Raw genomic sequence first — 21,719 nt, 5'->3', positions numbered from 1 at the left:
ATTTGTCAAAATTCATAGACCTACACACCAAAACAAGTGAATTTTACCATACACAAATCAGAAAATATAAAATAAATCACTAGCACAGTATTTCATATCTGATAGGGTTAATATATCTTCATATGACTCATGGAGAATGGAAAGATTCATGTAATCTCTTATCTATTTTGAAGTCATTTTCCACTTGATTCCACATTTAAACTTGCAGGAAGCCAAAAATGGAATAAACAATGAAGCAGTCTCTTTGGGTACATACAAAAAGCTTTCCAAAAGAAAATTTTGTGTCTCACATGCCAGGCAGATGTTTTGTAGGGTCAGCTTACCACAAAAGGCCCTGATGAAAAACTGAGGTATAAAAAGTAGGGGTCTGTAAGAGAAAGAGAGACACATTGATTCCAGAAAAGATCTACCGTTTTTAAAAGAAGCCAAGTCAATTTGATGGATTGGTGAAAACAAGAACAAAGAATCTGCCATGTCCTGGAAGCTCTGGGTTTTGATAATTAGGGTGGTGTTGAGAATGCACTGTCTAAAACACTCACATCTGTTGTACTGAGGTATAACCTTGCCTGTGCTCTGAAATATACATGGAGTGGGCAGGCTTGGGCTGTTTCCGTGAAGCAGATCGTATACATTTTAGTGACAACAGGAAGAGTTTTCCTGAATGTAGGGTTTCTTCCTTAACCCACCTCTCATCCAAAGGGCAAAAAATGTAGAATGGATGCTTAATTGCAGTGAGATCCCACCGGCTGACCAGAGCTGCACTTTACTCCACTGCTTATTCTGCCTTTGAAGTTACATTATCACTCTGTTTCATCTTACACCATTATGGGTCTTATCAATTTTAATACATAAATGTATTACCAAACCTGTTGATTTTAAGAACATTTGCCTACCTCCAAGTCACAAAGATATTCTCTTACGCTTTTCTATAAAAGATTTATGGTTTTAGCATTTACATTTAGGTCTTTGGTCCATCTTTTTCTTCTCGTACAGCTCTGTTTTGTTAAGATATAATTCACATCACCATCAAATTCATCCTTTGAAAGTGTACAATTCAGTGGTTTTTATTATATTCACAGAGTTGTACAATCGTCATCATTATCTAATTTTTTTTATCACCCCCACAAAAAAAATCCTGTATCCATTAGCATTTTCCCCTTCCTCCCAGGCCTTGGAAGCCACTAATCTACTTTCTGTCTCTATAGATTTGCCTATTCTGGACATTTCATGTAAAGGGAAAAATACAGTATATGGCCTTTTTATCTGGCTTCTTTCATTAGCGTAATGTTTTCAGGGTTCACCAATATTGTAGAATGTGTCAGTACTTCATTCTTTTTATTGTGGTCCTTTTTTTTCCCTGTATATTGCTGAAAATATATCACATCTTATCCATTCATAATTAATGGTATTATCCATTCATAATTAATTACTTGTTTCCACTTTTGGGGGCTGTTATGAATAATGCTGCCATGAACATTCATGCACAAGCTTTTGTGTGGATATATGTTTTCATTTCTCTTGAATACACACCTAGGAGTGGGATTTCTGGGTTATGTGGTACCTTTATGTTTAACTTCTTGAAGGACTGCTATTTCCAAAGCAGCTGTGCCATGTTACATTCCCACCAGCAGTGTATGAGGGTTCCAGTTTCTCCACATCCTCACCATCACTTGTCATAGGCTTTTTTATTATAGCCGTCCTAGTAAGTGTGAAGTGGTATCTCTTGTGGTTTTGATTTGCATCCCCTTGGACATTTTTTTTTCATGTGCTTCTTGCCCATTGTATATCTTCTTTGGAGAAATATCTGTTCAAGTCCTTTGCTCATATGTTAATTTTTTTTTTTTTTTTTTACTATTGAGTTGAAATATGAGCCATCTTCAATTAATTTTTCTGTAAGTTAGGGATTGGTCAAGGTTCTTTCTTCCCCCTCCCGTAGATATTCAGTTACTCTAGAATCACTTGTTGCAAAGACTTTTTCCTCGGCTGACTTATTTGGCACCTTTGCTAAATATCAAATAATCACTAACGGGTGGTTCTTTTATTAGGCTCCCTATTCTAGTACCAAGCTGTCTGGAGTACTGGAGCTTTATAGGAGGTCTTGGAAGTTGGGTAGTGTAATTCTCCCAGCATCATTCTTTTATATGAAAATTACTTGCAATCCTAGGATAAGCCTCGTTTGCTCATCATGATTGTGGTAGGCAGGGCAATGTTCCCTTCGCTTCCCCCAAAGATGTTCACGTCCTAAAGACCTGAACCTCTGAATATCTTATGTTATATGGCAAAGGGGAACTAAGGTTGAAGATTGAATTAAGGTTGCCAATCAGGTGACCTTAAGATGAGAATATTATCTGACTGGGCCAAATGGAATCACAAGTCTTTAAAAGTGGAAGAGAGGGGGCTTCCCTGGTGGCACAGTGGTTGAGGATCTGCCTGCCAATGTAGGGGACACGGGTTCGAGCTCTGGTCTGGGAAGATCCCACATGCCGCGGAGCAGCTGGGCCCGTGAGCCACAACTACTGAGCCTGTGCGTCTGGAGCCTGTGCTCCGCAACAAGAGAGGCCGCGATAGTGAGAGGCCCGCTCACCGTGATGAGGAGTGGCCCCCGCTCGCCGCAACTAGAGAAAGCCCTCGCACAGAAACGAAGACCCAACACAGCCAAAAGTTAATTAATTAATTAATTAATTTAGAAAAAGTGGAAGAGAGGGACAAAGAGGAGGTCAAAGTAATACCAAGTGAGAAGACTCAACTGCCATTGCTGACTTTGAGGATGGAGGAAGAGAGTGTTGAGCGAAGGAATTCTAGCAGCTTCTAGAAACTGGCTAAAAAGAGATCCTCCTCTCTTGCCTCTGAAAGGGAATGCAGCCCTCCCAACACTGTGATTTAGCCCAATGAGACTTGCCTTCAGACTTAAAACTATAAGATGATGAACTTGTGTTAAGTGGCTAAATTTGTAGTAATTTGTTATGGCAGCCATAGAAAACTAACACAATCACGTATTATCATTTTTATACATAGCTGGATTTGATTTACTGAAATTTTATTGAGGATTTTTGCACCTCTGTTCATTGTAGTTTTCTTTTTGTGTAGTGTCTTTGGCTATGGAATCAGTAATGCTGGCCTCATAGAATGAGTTGGGAAGTTTAGGCTTCTCCCTGTTTTCTGGAAGATAAATTCTGATTTTTATTCTCGTGTTCATCCCTGCTCTCTTTCATTCTTCTGTACTTCTAGTGTGGAATGGCCTCCTTTAAGTCCAGTTGTATTCATATATAGTCCAGGCAATTATCTCACCACTTTGCTATATATTCTGTGCCTGCACGTTTTCATATGAAATACATGCTATTTTATTATCAGTTGCCATTTTTCCTTTATATTACATTTAAAGTTATTTTAAAAATTAGGTGTGCAAGTGTATGAATTCCATTACAGGGAGGCAAAAGAGCACGACAAAACATTTGTTATAATAGGGGAGTGTGAGGCTTGAAAGGCTTGAGAACCATGATATAGAAGCTTTTTTTCCCTATTTCAGAACTTTCCCAGTTATTACAGGTGCTATTAGATAAAAAGCTAAAATCTGTGAATGAGCCAGCAGGCAGGTCACATATTACCACATCCACAATAAAAACCAAATAACCACAACAGTAAAAACACCTTCTATCTCACCTGCAGGGTAACTTAACACAACTATTCTAGCCACCAAACACAGGGTGTCTAGCCATAACGCTCACACATATGCCTGGTAATCACAGGTTTCAATCCACGAAAGTAGACGTGCAAAAAAGTGTAACTTGCTCCCCTCCCTCCCCCGCCTGCAGCTGAGCTCAGTCCTTCTGGGGTCCCAACTCTGACCTGGAATCATTTTCTCTCTTTTCCGTGTATAGGCTTAACTCTATGCCATGATAGTAAAAGTTTCTGTGTGCCTGCAGTTGTGACCTGAAAATGACAGGTGGAGGTGGTCACATTATAGTGATCTAGGTGGGCTCAGAGACATGAATATGGGCTATAAACCTTTTTCTAGGTCTAAGCTGTCCTTAACTATACCCCGAGCCTCTTACCGTCTTAATGATGTAAGGTTATCATTTTAATTTTTTCGTTATTGTGTTATGCTTCATACAGTGGTGTCCTTAATATACATCAGTGTGGATCACTTAACACTAGAAAAACAGGGAAATTCTTTATTTAGTTTTAAAACTAAAATTTATATTTTTTTCTTATAAAATGCATATCTTTTCTGCTCCTTCCCTCATTCTTAGGAGACCAACTCCAGCAGTCTGCACCTACCCAATCTGCTATGAAATTAGGAAGCCAGCCATCATACATATTATTAGAATTGTGTCTGAAACCAAATGGGCCCTGAGTTAGGATCTGATTGCAGGGACTTGGTGTTGCCTTTTGTGGTCACTCAGGGCATTTATTTTGATTCGTTTGGTTGTTTGGTCTTGTTTCTTAACCCCAGCTCATGGCTGATCAGGAGACGTTGCGTTTCCCACGTACCGGACCTCTCTCTCTCTCAGCGTCCTTTGGTCTCGCTAAAGTGCCTCCACTTACCTACTTGCCTCTCATTGGGCAAAAGGGACCCAGGCTTCCTGCCACACATTCTCTTCTCCTCCAGCTGCCTTCACTCCCAACAGCTAGCACTCTCTTTCCCTGCCCTTGGGATGGCCAGGGTCACCTGGACTTCTCCTCCCTCTCACTGACCCCTTCATCCTGGTCAGAGGGGTACTGCCCACCTCACATGGTCAGGAGGGCCAGGAGTCTGAGAACTCAGAGTTTGTTTCACTCTGCCTTTGGAACAGGTGTTATCTGCAGATCTAAAGGGAATCTTGTTCCTATACCTTTATTAAGTATGCATTCAATATTTGAAATTCTTTTAACAAACTTCTTAGTATTTAGGTATGTTGAATTTTTTTGGTTTGTTTCTGCCATTAAATGTTTCGCTCTTCTGTTCTTTTTTTTTCTTCTTCTTCCAGCTTTATTGAGATATAATTGACACACAGCATTGTATAAGGTGTATGGCATAATGATTTGAATTACATACATCATGAAATGATTACCACAATTAAGTTTAGTGAACATCCATCATCTTGTATAGGTACAAAATAAAAGAAAAAGAAGAAAATATCTTTTTCCTTATGATGAGATCTCTTAGGATTTACTCTTCTGTTTTTCTTCAAAGAAGATTGTGCTAATCAGTGTTCTCATGACCTTTTTCTTGGTCTCTCCTGCCATAATTAGACAGTCACATACTAGTGAGATCCTTTAGCAGTTAGCAAACTTCAGAGAAGTTTGGGGAAACAAAACTGCCTGTCCACTCAGTTTGGTTTATTGATTTTTTCCAAGTAACCTAAAAGCAAATCTTACTACTTATGAAGTAGAGATCCAGTAAAATGTTGTTTCTGCTTCAAGGGTAAATTCAGAACATTTAACTTGTGTTGTAGATTTGGAAACATAAAGACAAACTAAAGTAGTTGATGCTTGCCCAAATAGAATATGTGAGCTTTCTCTAGTATCATTCTCTCCGAAAAAATCATTGACCTCAATTCCCATCTTTCTCACCATACAAGTAGTCCGCTTACTATTTTGCAACCACAATCTTACTTGTTTCTACCTCTTGATGATATTTTCACTTCTCTCCTGCTGTCTTTGAACTTGCCAGACTCTAAAGCACTTCTGTGATACTTTTTACATTTATCACTTCTTGATCGGCATTAGTGACAGATAAATAGCTGTCTAGTAAAAAATTATCTGGCCACCTTAAAGGGGTTTCAAGTCTGGAAGGGGAGCCAAGTAATTTGTGAGTAAACTATGATACTCCGTAAAGGTGCCAAAGCATTTTAGTTTGCCCTGAAATTCATAACTTTATTAGCTTTAAAAAAAAATGCATTCTTTCAAGATCGAACTTCAGGAAAAGCAAGGAGAGCTTTAGTTGTAAGAAAGGACTGAATAAACATTTGGTACTTTTCTTGACCCTAAATATTCCAAACAAAGGGCTTCTGTGCTACTTGTTAGGGGATCCAGAATGTGGAGATCAAAGCTAGCATTACCCTTGCCATTTAAGTGAGAGTGACTCATAACATTTTGTGCTTACAACTTTCATTTAAGGATCTCCAAGATCTGTGAGTACCTATGATTTAAACTTCAGAAAAAAGTTCAGTGATTTGCCTACCAATACGTAATAAATGAGGACACTGTTTTCCAGTTCCCTTTTCACTTTTCGAGACCAAATGTTTTCAATCTTTCAACAGACCTTTTGAGACTTTTCATCCTTAATAAGTTTTAAAGGAGAAGATAAAATCCCATTGATATCTCATCATTATAAACGATGACATGAGTCCCGTTAAAATGAGGAAATCTTTTACTACAACCCTGTGTAATTTTTTTTTTCTCTTTGACCCCCATTCCTTCCGGATTTTGCCCTTGCCCTGCATCCATCTTTCTTTATCTTTAGCTCTTTCGGTGGCTGCATCATTTATTTGGCATCTGCCTGCCAATCCCATTCCACCAGAATCTCCCTTAATGCTAGCTCGGCAGGAACACTCCCCTTGCTGGTTCTTTTAATCAAGATGTAAAGTCTGATTGTGTCTGACTGGGAGTTGGGGGGGTCAGAGCATTGATCTGCCCTGAATGCTTGCAAACCATTTGAAACCCCTACAAATATTCAGATGAATATCTGAATAAAGATTCCGTTTCTGAAATTTAATTTGAATGACAGGCTATGGCCATTGTACCTCTTTCTTTGATCATTGATATGCTTTATTTAAATTCATGGAAACAGAAAGGAATCGTAACAAAACCCCTCAACAATTCATCGTGTTTTTATGATGCTCAAGAAATTACATACAGAGAAGAGAATGCTCCTTGGAAGGGTCTATGCTTGAAATACCTTCTTACAAAAAGCATGGCACTTTGGAGTATAGTTTTAAAACCTAAATCTAGCATCTATTTAGTAAATACCCAGCTAGGAGCCTGCTCTGCTCTGCATACTTTGATGCTGCTGCTGGTGGTAGTTATCAGTGATGAAAATTGCTAGTATTTATTAAGCACTACTTCTGTGCCAGGCTCTGTGTTAAGATGGGTATTGTTATTATCCTCATTTTTCAAATGGGGAAAACTTAGGCTCAGAGAGAGAGTGATTTGCCCAAACTCACAGCACTTAATCCCTATCCCTTGAGTATACTTCAATAAAATTACAAATGTGACTGTAGTAATGATAGGAAAAAATATATTAGTCATAAAACAGACAGCTTTTTGTTTATATCTAGTCATCGTTCAGCTCAAGTTTTCCTTAAGTTCAGAGCGGTTCTTAAGAGTACCGTTAATTTAGTATTTAATTAAGAAGCTTGTCACAGGGGCTTCCCTGGTGGCGCAGTGGTTGAGAGTCCGCCTGCCGATGCAGGGGACATGGGTTCGTGCCCCGGTCCGGGAAGATCCCACATGCCGCGGAGCGGCTGGGCCCATGAGCCATGGCCGCTGAGCCTGCACGTCCGGAGCCTGTGCTCCACAACGGGAGAGGCCACAACAGTGAGAGGCCCGCGTACCGCAAAAAAAAAAAAAAAGAAAGAAGCTTGACACAGAACACCCGCCATCTAATGTGTAATTGAATCAGGCCCTTGAGCCTCCTGCACCGCGTGCCTGGGTTCTCCTCTCTCTGATGTTGGTTGGCTCTACCCCGTCATTCTGGTTACAGCTTCTCTGAGAGGCCTAGTCACCAGTTACCACGAGTAGAGAGATCCTACCTCTTTTTCTACTCACTGCATGTGAAAGGACCTTGTCTGTCTTATTTTCTGCCATTTTCTGCCATTTCCCCAAAGCTAGAGTGGTCCATGGGCCATGAAATCCAGAAAGATTTGTTACAGGGGTGAGTGAGGACTCTCTTCCCATCCAGGACCGTGCTTCCTCAAATGCTCTCCAACAACCCCTTTGACTTTGGGTAACTGATCCAGATTGGACAAACAATTCTGGTATTTGTGGGTTGGATTTGTTTAAATCCTCATGGGGTTCCAGGAGTGCCTCTTGCCAATATCCTGTAAAATAAGCAGCATCTGTGTGCAGAACAGCTTCCTAAAAGTTAAGGTCATGGGGTGGCTGGAGGAAAGCTCAGAAAACCCTCTGCAGTAATCAGAGTTAATTTTTAGTGTCTTCAGTCTCCATTTTTGGTGACCTTTTCTCCATTCACTTATTTGTTCCCCCCTCTCCACCCTCAAATCTCGAGGCTTCCTCTTTGGCAGGTCTCTGCTAGATCTTGGGGAATGCAAAGAAGAATGAGACATTGTTCTTGTCCCGGAGAGCCAGAGTTCTCAGGGAAGACAAATCACGAATAACTGATTAACACCATACAGAGATAAGTGTGATAGAAAAGTATAAAGTGCAGGAGGACAGTGAAGAGACAGAGGTTGTCTGGGGGGAGTAAATTAAAAACAGCAGTGTGACATTATTAAGTCAAGCAGGAAAGATGGGGAGGGCATTTTAGGCAAAGGAGCCAACCTGTACCCAGGCAACGTCAGCATGTTGTATTCTAACAACAAGAAGTAAGTTCTCTGTGACTGAAGCACAGTGCATGCTTTGTGGGGAAGGGCAGGAGCTGATGCCCCAGAAGTAGTTTGGAGCCACATATGAAGGATTCCATGTGTTGGACTGAAGTTTGAACTTTTTCCTGATTGGGAAGCAGTTAGAGGTCTTTAAACACGCTTGTGGCCTGTTTGGTTTGGGCTTCACAAAGATGCCTCTGATAGCAACGTGAAACATTCTGTATGTTACCCCAGGAGTCCAGGTGAGACCCGTGCTGGACCCAAGGCAACGGGGCTGGAGAATGGGGAGGTGGATTGGAAATCCATTTTCATGATCAACTTGGCAGAAGTGAATGTGTTGAATGTAGAGCAAGAGGGAAAGAGAAGAACATCAGATTGTAAATTGAATGTCTCGGTAGATATGTTCTCTAGAACCTTTCATTAGGAGAAGATTGAATTTACCTAATCCTTTAGATGACTACTAAGACATACATTAACTCTCCAATTTGCTTTAAGTAAAAATTTAGTCTAAAAGAATCAACCATGAGTAGTAACAGGTCCTTTATCGGACAAAGAGTCTTCTTGGTCTCTGAAATCCTGTTGTCTGCTCATCTGTCACACTCCCGTGGGTGGCCTGTTCAGAGGGATGTCCAGGCCCTGGTGCAAGGCTGCTGGAGCCTTCCTTCCTTTTTTCTCCAGGATCCCCATGTCAGAGTGAGGAGCTGTCTTGGATAAGCCAGGGTTGAAGGATCCATGGGGGCAGCAAGGTGGAGATATACACTGATGGTTCAGGGCAGCCTTCTAAAGCCAAGCCACAACATGACCCTGTTTGGGGAGTAGTCCTAAAACCTAGTGCTGTTGTCGTGGTTCCATCTTAATTTTTATCAGCTGGATGCACATGAGGCTTCACTGTCATATACTTAATGTGTTTGCTAGGGTCTTTGGCTAACCAGTGTTTTTCATGACGTTTTGACAGCTATTTTTGTTCAATAATGAATAATAAAGTGAGATTTACCATCTGTAGATGACATTTGTTTTATTTTAACATTTATTTTCTATACGGCAAAGATTTTATAATTAGGTTTTCCCCCTGCCAAAAACATTGCTGAAAAATGATTTCCCCCCAAAAAATGTTTCATAGCTTCCTTTACTAGCTGGAGTCATCTTATTTTTTTTCTTTTTTTTTTTTCGGAAACCAATTGAACTCGTATTGACACCAACTACGTGACTCTCCTCAGTAGCCTTATGGGAATGGATAAAGTGGCTTGACCCAAGATAACACTGATTGGACTTAGCAATGTTACTTTTGAATAAAACCAACCCTATTTTCCCCCCTAAGATGGCTTAGAGTTCATAATGGTCACAAACGAATACTACAGATAAAACATTTAAAAATTTGATCCAAGCCTTTTCTATCCTCCCACACTTGAAAGGTACCTGATGAACACCAATTTCCCAATCCTAGCATCACTAGCTTACAAACCTTAGGGTTAAAAACTCCCTTCTCATTTACCTAGTGTTCAATTTCCATCAGTTTCGATATACAGTAGTGTAAATACCATGACTATTTTGCATGAAGTTAAGTATTCTACAGATCCCAGAGTCATAGGATTGAATCAGGAACTCCCCACCTTTTATGTGAACGTCAGTGGTACCATGGAGGCCAAGGCAATTTAATTTAGGTTAACCAGGATTTGTTTCAATTTGTAAGAGAAACATCTTGCAACAGGTTTTTTCAATTCTCTTAAAAAATGGTGGCATTCCTTTACTTTTCGCCTTTTGGAAGCAGCAGTTACGTAAGTGGAATAGTAGATTAAGTCTAAAAATGTGGGCCCTAGTCAACTTTCATTATTTTTCTGCATATGATCATGATAAAGGATCACAACATCCTTCACATGTCCAAGGAAAACCCAATTTAAAGTTTGTCCTTGCCAAACTCCATGGAACAGCCACTTTAGAGTAAACCAGCAGAGCATTGCCTCACCCCAGTAAAGCTGTAGGTTTCATCACACGCACCAACAAATCTACATGGCTCCTTTCTGCACTCCTCTTTTACAGAATTTTACACCTATTGTACCAAATGGCATTTTTTTTTAAATTTATTTATTTTATCTTTTTGGCTGCATTGGGTCCTCATTGCTGCACGCGGGCTTTCTCTAGTTTCAGTGAGCGCGGGCTACTCCTCATTGCAGTGCGTGGGCTTCTCATTGCAGTGGCTTCTCTTGTTACAGAGCACCGGCTCTAGGCATGCAGGCTCAGTAGTTGTGGCATGCGGGCTCAGTAGTTGTGGCTTGCAGGCCTAGAGCGCAGGCTCAGTAGTTGTGGTGCACAGGCTTAGTTGCTCCGTGGCATATGGGATCTTCCTGGACCAGGGCTCGAACCCATGTCCCCTGCATTGGCAGGTGGATTCTTAACCACTGCACCACCAGGGAATCCCCCAAACAGCATTTTAAACACGGACATATCAACTCCCTAATAAAGCAAAAACAAAGGCATTTCCCTTATTAGAAACAAGATACACCATCACTTAAAGTCTTCAAATATTATTGCACTTTAACTTTCAGAATTTGACAATGCATTCAATGAACAATCTGCACACAACTAGTTTTAACAGACATTAAAAAACACTTTCAAGCAGACATGGATGTCCTAAACTGTTTATAGGTAAGAATTTTACAAACATTACTTATATTAGCGGTAGTGGTGGAGCTGGAGAGTATTGCGCCTTCTCCAGGCTGCGCAGCGAGAACCCCCGATCGTGTCATGGAACTTGTGGCCCTTGCCAAGGCCGCGGCTCTTCCTGCCTGCAGACGTCAGCCCCCGCATCTCCCTGTGCTTGTGGACTGGTTTGGTGATCCACTGGGTGTCAGGGTGTCTTCTGATAGCTTTATGGAATGGATCAATGAGGATAACCTCAAAAAATTAGTACGTAGAATCTCCACCAACACAGTAAGAATTCAGGACCCTCAGGGCTCCACAGTGGCGTCCAGCTCGCTCCTCGGCAACAGACTGAAGACTTCGAGCAAACGAGCTGGTTGACACCATGGTGGACAGGCGTGCTGTAGGTGATACCCTTAGGAACTGGGCATTTTTGGCCACCGCGGCGCACACGAATCCGACATATGGCATAACCTTGCTTGGCCTTGTAGCCCAGCCTGCGCGCCTTGTTGGGCCGGGTGCGGCAGGGCGCCCGGAGCAGCGCCGAGAGCTGGCGGTACTGCTGGCAGCGCACCCTGAGCAAAAGTGCATCGCATCCGACTGCTTCCTCCTCCTCCATAGCTCCTGGAGGTACTTGTAAGCGCGCATCTCGGCTCACCTGATGGCTGCCGCCAGACAGAAAGGCGAGTCATCTTATTTTGATTTGGAAGTTTTTTCATAAGTCAGCCAGGAAATGCAACCTGAACATTTTCTCTTGAAAATTAATTCTTAACAAGAACAAAAATTAACTTTTGCCCAGAGGAAAATTAGGAGAGAAAATGAAAAGAAACGTGTTTGAAATGGTGGTGGTTTCATTGTCTTTTTTTGTTTTTGTTTTTTTTTTAACATCTTTATTGGAGTATAATTGCTTTACAATGGTGTGCTAGCTTGTGCTTTACAACAAAATGAATCAGTTCTACATATACATATGTTCCCATATCTCTTCACTCTTGCATCTCCCTCCCTCCCACCCTCCCTATCCCACCCCTCCAGGCGGTCACAAAGCACGGAGCTGATCTCCCTGTGCTATGCGGCTGATTCCCACTAGATATCTACCTTATGTTTGGTAGTGTATATATGTCCATGCCTCTCTCTCACTTTGTCACAGCTTACCCTTCCCCCTCCCCATATCCTCAAGTCCATTCTCTGGTAGGTCTGTGTCTTTATTCCTGTTTTACCCCTAAGTTCTTCATGACATTTTTTTTCTTAAATTCCATATATATGTGTTAGCATATGGTATTTGTCTCTCTCTTTTTGACTTATTTCACTCTGTATGACAGACTCTAGGTCTCCATTGTCTTTTTGAACTTTATGTCAGACTTAAGTGAACGATATTGGAAGCCCCCTTCTCTACCTTGTTTCAAATGAGCTGATTGTATTCTTGCTGTTACTCTGATCAGTTTTATGTCCAACTCCTTGAAATACCTGGGCAAATGCACTAGAACCAATGGACAGCACCCTATTTCTCAAAGGCCTAAGTCTGTGGATTTTTGCTGGTAAGTGGAGACCGTCAGCCAGTGCCCCCTGGCCAGGTCCCTGGCAAAGCTGAATTGTCCTCTTCATGCAGTGGATTCTGCAGTTGGCTTTGTGACTGGGGAGCCCAAGAGGATGAGTTGCAGGTGTGTCAATTAACAGTGCTTTCTCCCTGGAGTGCTCTCAAAAAAATGATGGAGGAAGCCACATCGATAATAGACGATAGAATCGCTTATCATTGCTAATGGGAAAAACATCACAGAAGCTAATGCAAAAACAGTCACACGCACTGCATCGGCACCTCCCAAATAAGATGTGGAAACACCTTCCACCTAGCAGCCGTGGCCAAATTCTCGTTACAGCCCAGAGTATTTTCCTTCCTGAGTCATACCTCAAGGGCCTAAGATCAGATTCCAGACCCACCCCACGCTTCTCCCCATCACCTCCACTCTTGTTTCTACCATCTTCATCATCCACCATTTTTGTACTGAGCACTAACAAATAGGTGGAACTGAAAGAGACATTATCTAATATTTCAAAGGAGTGTTATCTATCAAAAATGGAGACAGCAGGCATCTTCTACAAGCCCTGAGCCAGTATCATTTATAGCAATCCAGACAGCACAGGGAAATGATAGTGCTGTCTTAGCCATTCTTAACTTCACAGGTAGAGTGTAAACACTTCTTCCCAGTGTATTTTTGTATCACATGAACAGCACCTTCTTTTACGTTTTGATAGAGTGGTTATTGGTGACTGATACCCAGTGGAGTGTGAGGAATTCCCTTTGTCTAAAGATGGTGCCCCCTGTTTTGAGCGTGCAGGTCTGCTCATGTGAAATAGAATGTGTATTTAATAAACTGGTTTGGGTGACCATTTGCTTTGTCAAGAAGAGAGGTGAGGTTTAAGAAAAGGTTCTTGTCTGATAGCAAATGATGAGATTGATTGTCACCCACCTGTGTTGAAGAACTGTTACCTTCCTCTAACGCAGCTCAAGACCCTTCCTTCTCCCCCTCGTGAGGCACAGAGAAGAACTGAAGACCTGGTGTGTTAAGGGCTTGATCAGAAGCCTGCTTGACAGTAGAGCCTTGAATTTCTTACCCACCAGCAACAGAGGCTCCTCGTAAGGGAATTGTCATCACCTTGAGATAGCTCTCCTGCTGTATCATGGGAAGAGTGTAAACTTAGCTGAGGTTGACCATGCTTATGTTTTTCATAGAGAAGTAAAGTTTTATATAGATATAAAACTCACTCTATACTAGGGACCTCAGGAGCAGGGCACTCTGGGGGCAGGAGGAGCCTGGGAGTCACACAGACATTGTTTGAATCCTAGCTTTGCCACTTATTAGTTGTTTGGCATTTTCAAGTCTCTCATGACAAAATAGTTATAATACTAGACTATTTGTATTGTTATAAATATTAGCTACCATTTATTGAGAACTTAGATTGTGCCACGTCCCCAGCCCCAAACCATTATTATAAATGATGTCACTTAATTCTCACCATAATACATGAATGAGGTAGGAATTATTATCTCTACATTAAAGATGAGAAACTGAGGCAGTGTATTGCCCTGGGTCACACACCTAGTGAGTGGCTGGCATCATGCTTCAATTCCAGGTCTATCGGACTCCAGAGTCTGTGATAATGTGAAATTCAAAGGGTGCCTGGTGCAGAGTGGGTGCTTAACAAATACTGGTCCTTTTTCCTTCCATGAGCATCCTTTGGCTTTGATAGAGCTTGATTTCTGTGTTAGATTTCTTTATACATAATGTTCTATAGAGCACATCTGTCATACTGCCCTCCTGTGGTTCATTTGGATAACAGTGGCTTTTAGAAAACATTTAATCGGAGTGTAATGCACATGCAAATAAGTGATATTTAAAACATATCTCTAAAGTCACCTAAGTGTTTGAGTACTTTTGGAGATAATATGATTCTACAACCTCAGTATGTAAGAAATATGACTTTTTACTTTCTACAGTCCAACTTAATTTCTAACTCTGAGCCCCACCCAGCTGGTAAGATACTGAAGTCACTTTTGTATCTTCTCTGGCTTCCCCAGTGTCCTCCATTCCCTTGGCTGTCTTGGGAGAGAAACCTTCTCTTCCCTGGCATACAGTATACAATGAAGCTTTGTCCTGCCATCCTGTCAAGAAGGGAGGAATTTTTCTGGCAATTATTTTTTCCATCCAACTGTTCTGTGTACAGAGACATTTAACCCACTGGGGAAGTCTTCAACTTTCACTCTTAAGAGTTCAGATCACCAGGGAGTCAAATGTTAATTCTGTTACCAGTTTAAATGTTAGAAAAATTTTCCAGGAAGAAAATAAAAAGGTTCGTTATCCCCACTAATTAGGAGACTTAGGTTCCTAAGTGAAACTTATTCAGAGGTGTCTTTTCATGTACGGGGAGGGGCTCCACCTACCTGGGTTCACTCTCCTGTGTTACACAAAGTTGCATGCATGCGTTTGAATCCTAGTCATTGCTCAGCACAGGGCTCTATCCCAAGCAGTTCCCCTCAGGGGCCTCTCTTGTTTTTCAGTGGCCCTCTCCATGGAGGATTTAAAGGTCTAGTGTCAGACATGTGCCGTGCTGAGCCCTGGTTATGTCTGTGGGATGGAGGGTTGTGTTGGGTGGGAGGAGGGTAGCTGTTATGGGAGAGGGGAAAGAGGAATCTTCTTTCTTAGTTCCTAAGCACCACTTAATAATAACATGCATCCAAGTCTTCTGTTCTTAAATGTATCTAATAGTTAGCCTTGTCCTCATGCTATGACCTAATTGTGTTTCAGATAACGGTGGGCAGACATTGGCAGGGGGCAATAACTGGCCCCTTCGAGGAAGAAAGTGGAGCCTGTGGGAAGGAGGCGTGCGAGGGGTGGGCTTTGTGGCCGGCCCCTTGCTGAAACGGAGGGGCGTGAAGAACCGGGAGCTCATCCACATTTCCGACTGGCTGCCGACCCTGGTGAAGCTGGCGGGGGGCAGCACAGAGGGCACCAAGCCTCTGGATGGCTTCGATGTGTGGAAAACCATCAGGTACCTGCCCGCCTGTCTCTTTTCCCTCCCAGGACAGAAGCTCTAAGAACAGCTTGACTTGATTGAGAAGGATTGCTTTTGCATGAATATGATAGTTCAGCTTGCAAATAGATGATTGCAAAAGAAGAAGAACTGCGTTTAGAAATACTGTAATTATATATGTATATATTTTTAAGTTCTGGATTTGAGACTGGGGGCCTGTGTTTTCTATGAGGAGCAAGATAGTCCTCTGTGGCTCACCCTCCATGAGAGGTCTTTAAAGTGCTAAGAAGTAGGATAGGGTATTGTTTGCTTCCTGCAGAGGGTCAGGGGACCTGCCCTGTTGCCTGCTAGGAGAATGGAGGACCAAGCAGGGGGAACAGCTGGAATTTGAGTGGGGGAGCAGCTGTATACCCTTATTACACAATAAGTACCTAATGAGCACCTACTATATACCAAGCTCTGTTCTAGGTGTGGAGGAACTAGGAATGAACAAGACAGGCACCATCCTGGCTCTCACGGAGCTTATATTCTAGCTGGGGAGTCGGGGGGCAGGGGGGGTAGGAATAAACAAGTAAACCCATAAATAAGTAGATGACGTCCCATAATGATCTGCACTAGGAAGGCAGTAAAACAGTGTGTTGTGATACCGAGAGCTGGCAGATGGGAAGGAGGTACACAGTCTGGGGAGCAGAACGCAGACTCAGCTTTGGAAATGGTGGCAGGGCCCTCCTGTTTAGCCACTGCCATGCCGAACAACGGCCCCCAAAATGGGGAGGTGTACACACCTGCAAGGGTGCAGGAAGAAAACTTTAGAACTTGTATTTGTAGTTAATTTTATCTCATCTTTTTTTAAGTATATATTTTATAAGGTATATAATATATTAGTAGATTAGTACATATATCCAATTGATAAACAAATATAAATGTACATATACTGGAGGTATTGTTTCTACTGATGGAGTGACAATGTCTAGTGTAATAGTTTTAAACCTCTGTTGGGTGTTACAGCAAGGGGTAGTGGCTGATTGACTGGTCCCCTAGTGACCAGGGGAAAATGACCTCCTCTGTTTACAGTTTGGATTTTCCCCTTAGATATAAGTGAAATTAAATAATTGAACTAGAGAATGGCCATTTTTATTTATTTATTATTTTTCTCTTGCTTTTTTGTTCAGAAAGCTTTTTTCTCAGCTTGAAATCTGCTAAACATTTATATTTTCTTCTAAGTGTTGTGGTTTGATTTTCTTCCATGTAATTCTTGAACTGTTGTGAAATGATATTTTGTTACGTGAGGTCAATATCTAAATCAGAGGAATGGGGTTTTTCTCAGATTTTTGAATCACAGAGCTCCTTGAGACTCTGAAAGCTTTGAGGTTACCAAAAAAAGTACCTAAGCATATGTACAATAATTTAGATAGAATTTATTTTTATGATGTTAGATATTGATTACACATTCTTTTCTATGTACACATAGAAAAATATGACATTCTTTGAAACCCTCTGCCTCTCACTCATTTTTAATGCAAAAATTAATACCTACTTTATGATAAAAAGGAAATAAAAATTTCCAAGCAAAGCAAAACTTGAACTTCAGCTTATCGCCAACTTCCACCATGAAGGCTGTTGAAGTTTGACTTACAGATGCAGGAGAAAGTTTTGAGTGTTTTGATATGATAACATATGTGTCAGGCTTGCCATCCAATCAGTTTTGAGTTTTTTGTTTTGTTTCGTTTTGGGGGCAAAAAAAAAGAAGCACACTTGGCTTATTGTGGCTTATAAAAGCACACGTGAGCAAATGGAGCTATCGTGGCATACTTGGCCAAATGAGGGTAGGCTTGAGTTGAGAAACAGTTGAATTTATTTTGAATAATTTCCTCTGCTCCCAGATTCACTGAGGTTCTGATCTTTGGCAAAGTGCAAGTCATTGATGTTCATCCCTATCACCAATTTTGGACTATAAACCCACACTTCAATCTTAAAATTATCTTTGTCAGAAGTAACGTTTAGGAGTTTGGCACATACTTGCTTCTGCCTGCCGAGGAATTGGAAGAAGTTTTGCCACCCTTAATTCCAGATTGCAGAAGGTCTTTCCTCGGTGTCAGAGGCATGCTGAACTCCTAGTGACCCATCTTGAATAGAACAGGAGCTCTGCATCCTTCAGCAGCAGACATAATGTTGACTGCAGGGCTGTAACTAGAATATTACAACCAAAACTATTGTCCAAGTACGTGAAACCATGAGAGAGTGGCTTTCCTTTCCTATTTGAAAAAAGTAAAATTTCTGCCCAATGTCTCATCAAGCATTTCAAGACTTTCCTCTGGAAATTCAGCAAATTTCTGTTTAGTAAGTGAAGAACTGCTCTCATTCTGCTCCATTTTCCTGATAAAAGATCCTGAAAGCAGTGATTCAGCCCCCACTGTCCCGATGAAGTTGATGCTTCTCACAACACTAGGCAAGCGTTCATTCAGTACCAGTGGCAGAGCATTTGGCACCCGTGCCGGCAGATGCAGAAAGCAACCAGTCACATTGACGTCAGGAGCTTCTCTTCCAAAGCAGTAAAAACAAATGGACAGCCAAATGTCAGAGATTCTCAGTCTATGCCCAGAGTTCTCGACCTTTTTTTCAGTAAGATATTTACTTGGAAATACCATTTTCAAGATGATGGTAGTTTCTGAACATTTCAAAAAGGTCTCATGAAATAGGAATGCCAGTAATGGCAGTAACAGAGTCGGCTATGCTGAGAGCATCTGTTTCACTAGTTGCATAGTTACCAATTCCTCTTATGTCTGCTCCAAAATATTAAATTTTAGAAGAAATAGCCATTCTGGCGTGGGTGACATTCCTTGCAATCTGAGTTCCTTGACAGCTTCAGTTTTTCATCTGTTCGAAGCCACAGAACATGTTTGTCAATTCTAGGGAACATGGCTTCTCCAAGTTCTTTCTGATTCTGTATGGTTTCTCTGCTTTTCAACTTGATAAGCAGCCTATAGGTTGTTTCAAGACACTTCGAAGGATTTTTAAACTTACTTTATATTTCATTAAATTTATATAACCATAGCAGAACCGCTAATCATAAAGGTAGGAATGTTTTTCCTTTCTAATCAATGGGAAACTCTTCTAGATGTTATAACATCACAGTGGGGACTTCCCTGGTGGCCCAGTGGTTAAGAATCCGCCTGCCAATGCAGGGCACACGGGTTCGAGCCCTGGTCCGGGAAGATCCCACATGCCGCGGAGCAACTAAACCCATGCACCACAACTACCGAGCCTGTGCTCTAGAGCCCGCGAGTCACAACTGCTGAGCTTGTGTGCCACAACTACTGAAGGTCGCGTGCCTAGAGCCCATGCTCCACAAAAAGTGAAGCCACCACAATGAGAAGCCAACGCACTGCAACGAAGAGTAGCCCCCGCTTGCCGCAACTAGAGAAAGCCCGGGTACAGCAACGAAGACCCAACACAGCCAAAAATTAATTAATTAATTTAAAAAAATGACAGTGGTGACAATCGAATATTACCTGATGATGTGAAATATCTTAAAAACTTAGTATGAAACTATAAAGACTTTCCCCACCTATGGTTTCAGTTTCAAGAGGAATTCTGAAGGGAAGATAAGTCACTTTTCACCCCATTTTCACAAATACCGTGAAGCCCAATGAAGTATAATTCTTTTTTTTTTTTTTTTTTGCGGTACGCGGGCCTCTCACTGTTGTGGCCTCTCCCATTGCGGAGCACAGGCTCCGGACGCACAGGCTCAGCGGCCATGGCTCACGGGCGCAGCCACTCCACGTCATGTGGGATCTTCCCGGACCGGGACACAAACGCTTGTCCCCTGCATTGGCAGGCGGACTCTCAACCACTGTGCCAGCAGGGAAGCCCTGGAGTATAATTCTTAATGAGCCAAAGTTTAAGAACCTCTGAACTAAAATGATGCTTTATTTCAAATATTACCAAGACAGCCCAGACTGATTTTTGAGTAATTATTATTGAATAATAATTTCATTATTATTATTATTAAATATTTCCTTTTTCACTGATTGTTAGTACCGCTTTATGTTCTGAGTTCTTATTAGCGCTATGATCTGTCTTGGTGCCATCTATTTTAGTCCACTGGCTTAGCAGTTCTTGTGTTAGCACCTCACCGTTGTAATCTGTAATCTGTTGTAAACATACCTTTTAGAGTATATTTAAATAGCTGGCAGAAATAGCTATTCACCTCCCCATTGTATTTCCTTTACAAAATTTTCTTGACAAGTCCCACTTTTTAATTTTTTGTGATGAACTCTGGAATTATTTCATTAAAAGAAAAGCTTCTTAAAAATTAAATGAGATTAACCATGAAAATTAATTTGGGAAGAATGGAGACATTTAGTCTTCTCACCTGGACACTTATAGTTGCCCTCTGCTTGCTGATGTTCTTTTCGTTGTTGTTTTTTGTTTTCTTAATTATTTTTTCTCCACGTATTTCATTTTGGATAGATTCTGTTAGTATGCCTTCAAGATTATTAATTTTTTTCTCAATTCCTAATGTTCTATTAATTCCATCCAGTATATTTTTCTTTTTTTAATCTATTTTTAAATGTGATAAAATAGACATAACAAAATTTACTATCTTAGCCATTTTTAAGTGTACAGTTCAGTAGTGTTAAGTGTATTCACATTGTTGTATAACTAATCTCCAGAAACTTTTATATCTTGCAGAACTAAAACTCTATATTTATTAAACAACAGCTCTCTACTTCCCCCTCCCCCCAGCCCCTGACAACCACCCTTCTATTTTCTGTCCCTATAAATTTGACTACTGCAGATACCTCATACAAGTGAAATCCTACAGTATTTGTCTTTTTGTGACTGGCTTATTTCATTTACCATAGTATCCTCAAGGTTCATTCATGTAGCATGTATCAGAATTTCCTTCCTTTTTTAAGTCTGATTAATATTCCATTTATGTGTATACTACATTTTGTTTATCCATTCATCCATTGTCAGACAGTTGTGTTGTTTACACCTTTAACTATTGTGAATAATGCTGCTATGAACATAGGTGTACAAAACTCTCTTTGAGACCCTGCTTTCTATTCTTTGAGTTATATACCTAGAATTGGAATTGCTGCATCGTATGGTAATTCTATTTCTAATTTTTTGAAGAACTGCTGTACTGTTTTGCATAGAGGCTGTACCATTTTATATTCTTACCAACAATGTGCAAGAGTTCCAGTTTCTCTTTATCCTCACCAGCACTGATTCATTCCTTCTCTTTAAAAAAAAAATTGATAGTAGCCATTCTAATGGATGTGAAGTGATACCTCATTGTGGTTTTGATTTGCATTTCCCTTGTATTTAGTGATGTTGAGCATCTTTTCGTGTGTTCACAGGCCATTTGTGTATCTTCTTTGGAGAAATATCTACTTGAGTCCTTCATCCATTTTCTTTTCTTTTTTTTAACATCTTTATTGGAGTATAATTGCTTTACAATGGTGTGTTAGTTTCTGCTTTATAACAAAGTGAATCAGTTATACATATACATATGTCCCCATATCTCTTCCCTCTTGCATCTCCCTCCCTCCCACCCTCCCTATCCCACCCCTCTAGGTGGTCACAAAGTACTGAGCTGATCTCCCTGTGCTATGCAGCTGCTTCCCACTAGCTGTCTATTTTACGTTTGGTAGTGTATATATGTCCATGCCACTCTCTCACTTTGTCCCAGCTTCCCTTCCCCCTCCCCGTATCCTCAAGTCCATTCTCTAGTAGGTCTGTGTCTTTATTCCCATCTTGCCTCTAGGTTCTTCATGACCTTTTTATTTTTCTTTTTCTTCTTAGATTCCATATATATGTGTTAGCATACGGTATTTATTTTTCTCTTTCTGACTTACTTCACTCTGTATGACAGACTCTAGGTCCATCCACCTCACTACAAATAACTCAATTTCGTTTCTCTTTATGGCTGAGTAATATTCCATTATGTATATGTACCACATCTTCTTTATCCATTCATCTGTTGATGGACACTGAGGTTGCTTCCATGTTCTGGCTATT

At 41.0% G+C, this 21,719-nt stretch overlaps 1 protein-coding gene and 1 pseudogene across 2 annotated transcripts in view; one reads left to right on the top strand and one right to left on the bottom strand.

The window, feature by feature from the left end:
- Positions 1-21,719, top strand: part of ARSB (arylsulfatase B) — a 177,161-nt gene that overhangs the window by 62,385 nt on the left and 93,057 nt on the right. For both annotated transcript variants that reach the window (XM_067731076.1, XM_067731077.1), the window contains exon 5: positions 15,464-15,707. In XM_067731076.1, the coding sequence (XP_067587177.1) occupies positions 15,464-15,707 (244 nt within the window). The remainder of the gene's footprint in view (positions 1-15,463; positions 15,708-21,719) is intronic.
- Positions 11,191-11,810, bottom strand: LOC137220726 (large ribosomal subunit protein eL15-like; annotated as a pseudogene).

This window comes from Pseudorca crassidens, chromosome 3 (assembly GCF_039906515.1).
Source record: "Pseudorca crassidens isolate mPseCra1 chromosome 3, mPseCra1.hap1, whole genome shotgun sequence".
Lineage (NCBI taxonomy): Eukaryota > Metazoa > Chordata > Mammalia > Artiodactyla > Delphinidae > Pseudorca > Pseudorca crassidens.
Note: the sequence above shows the minus strand (reverse complement) of the source record. Positions and strands in the feature narration are given on the sequence as shown.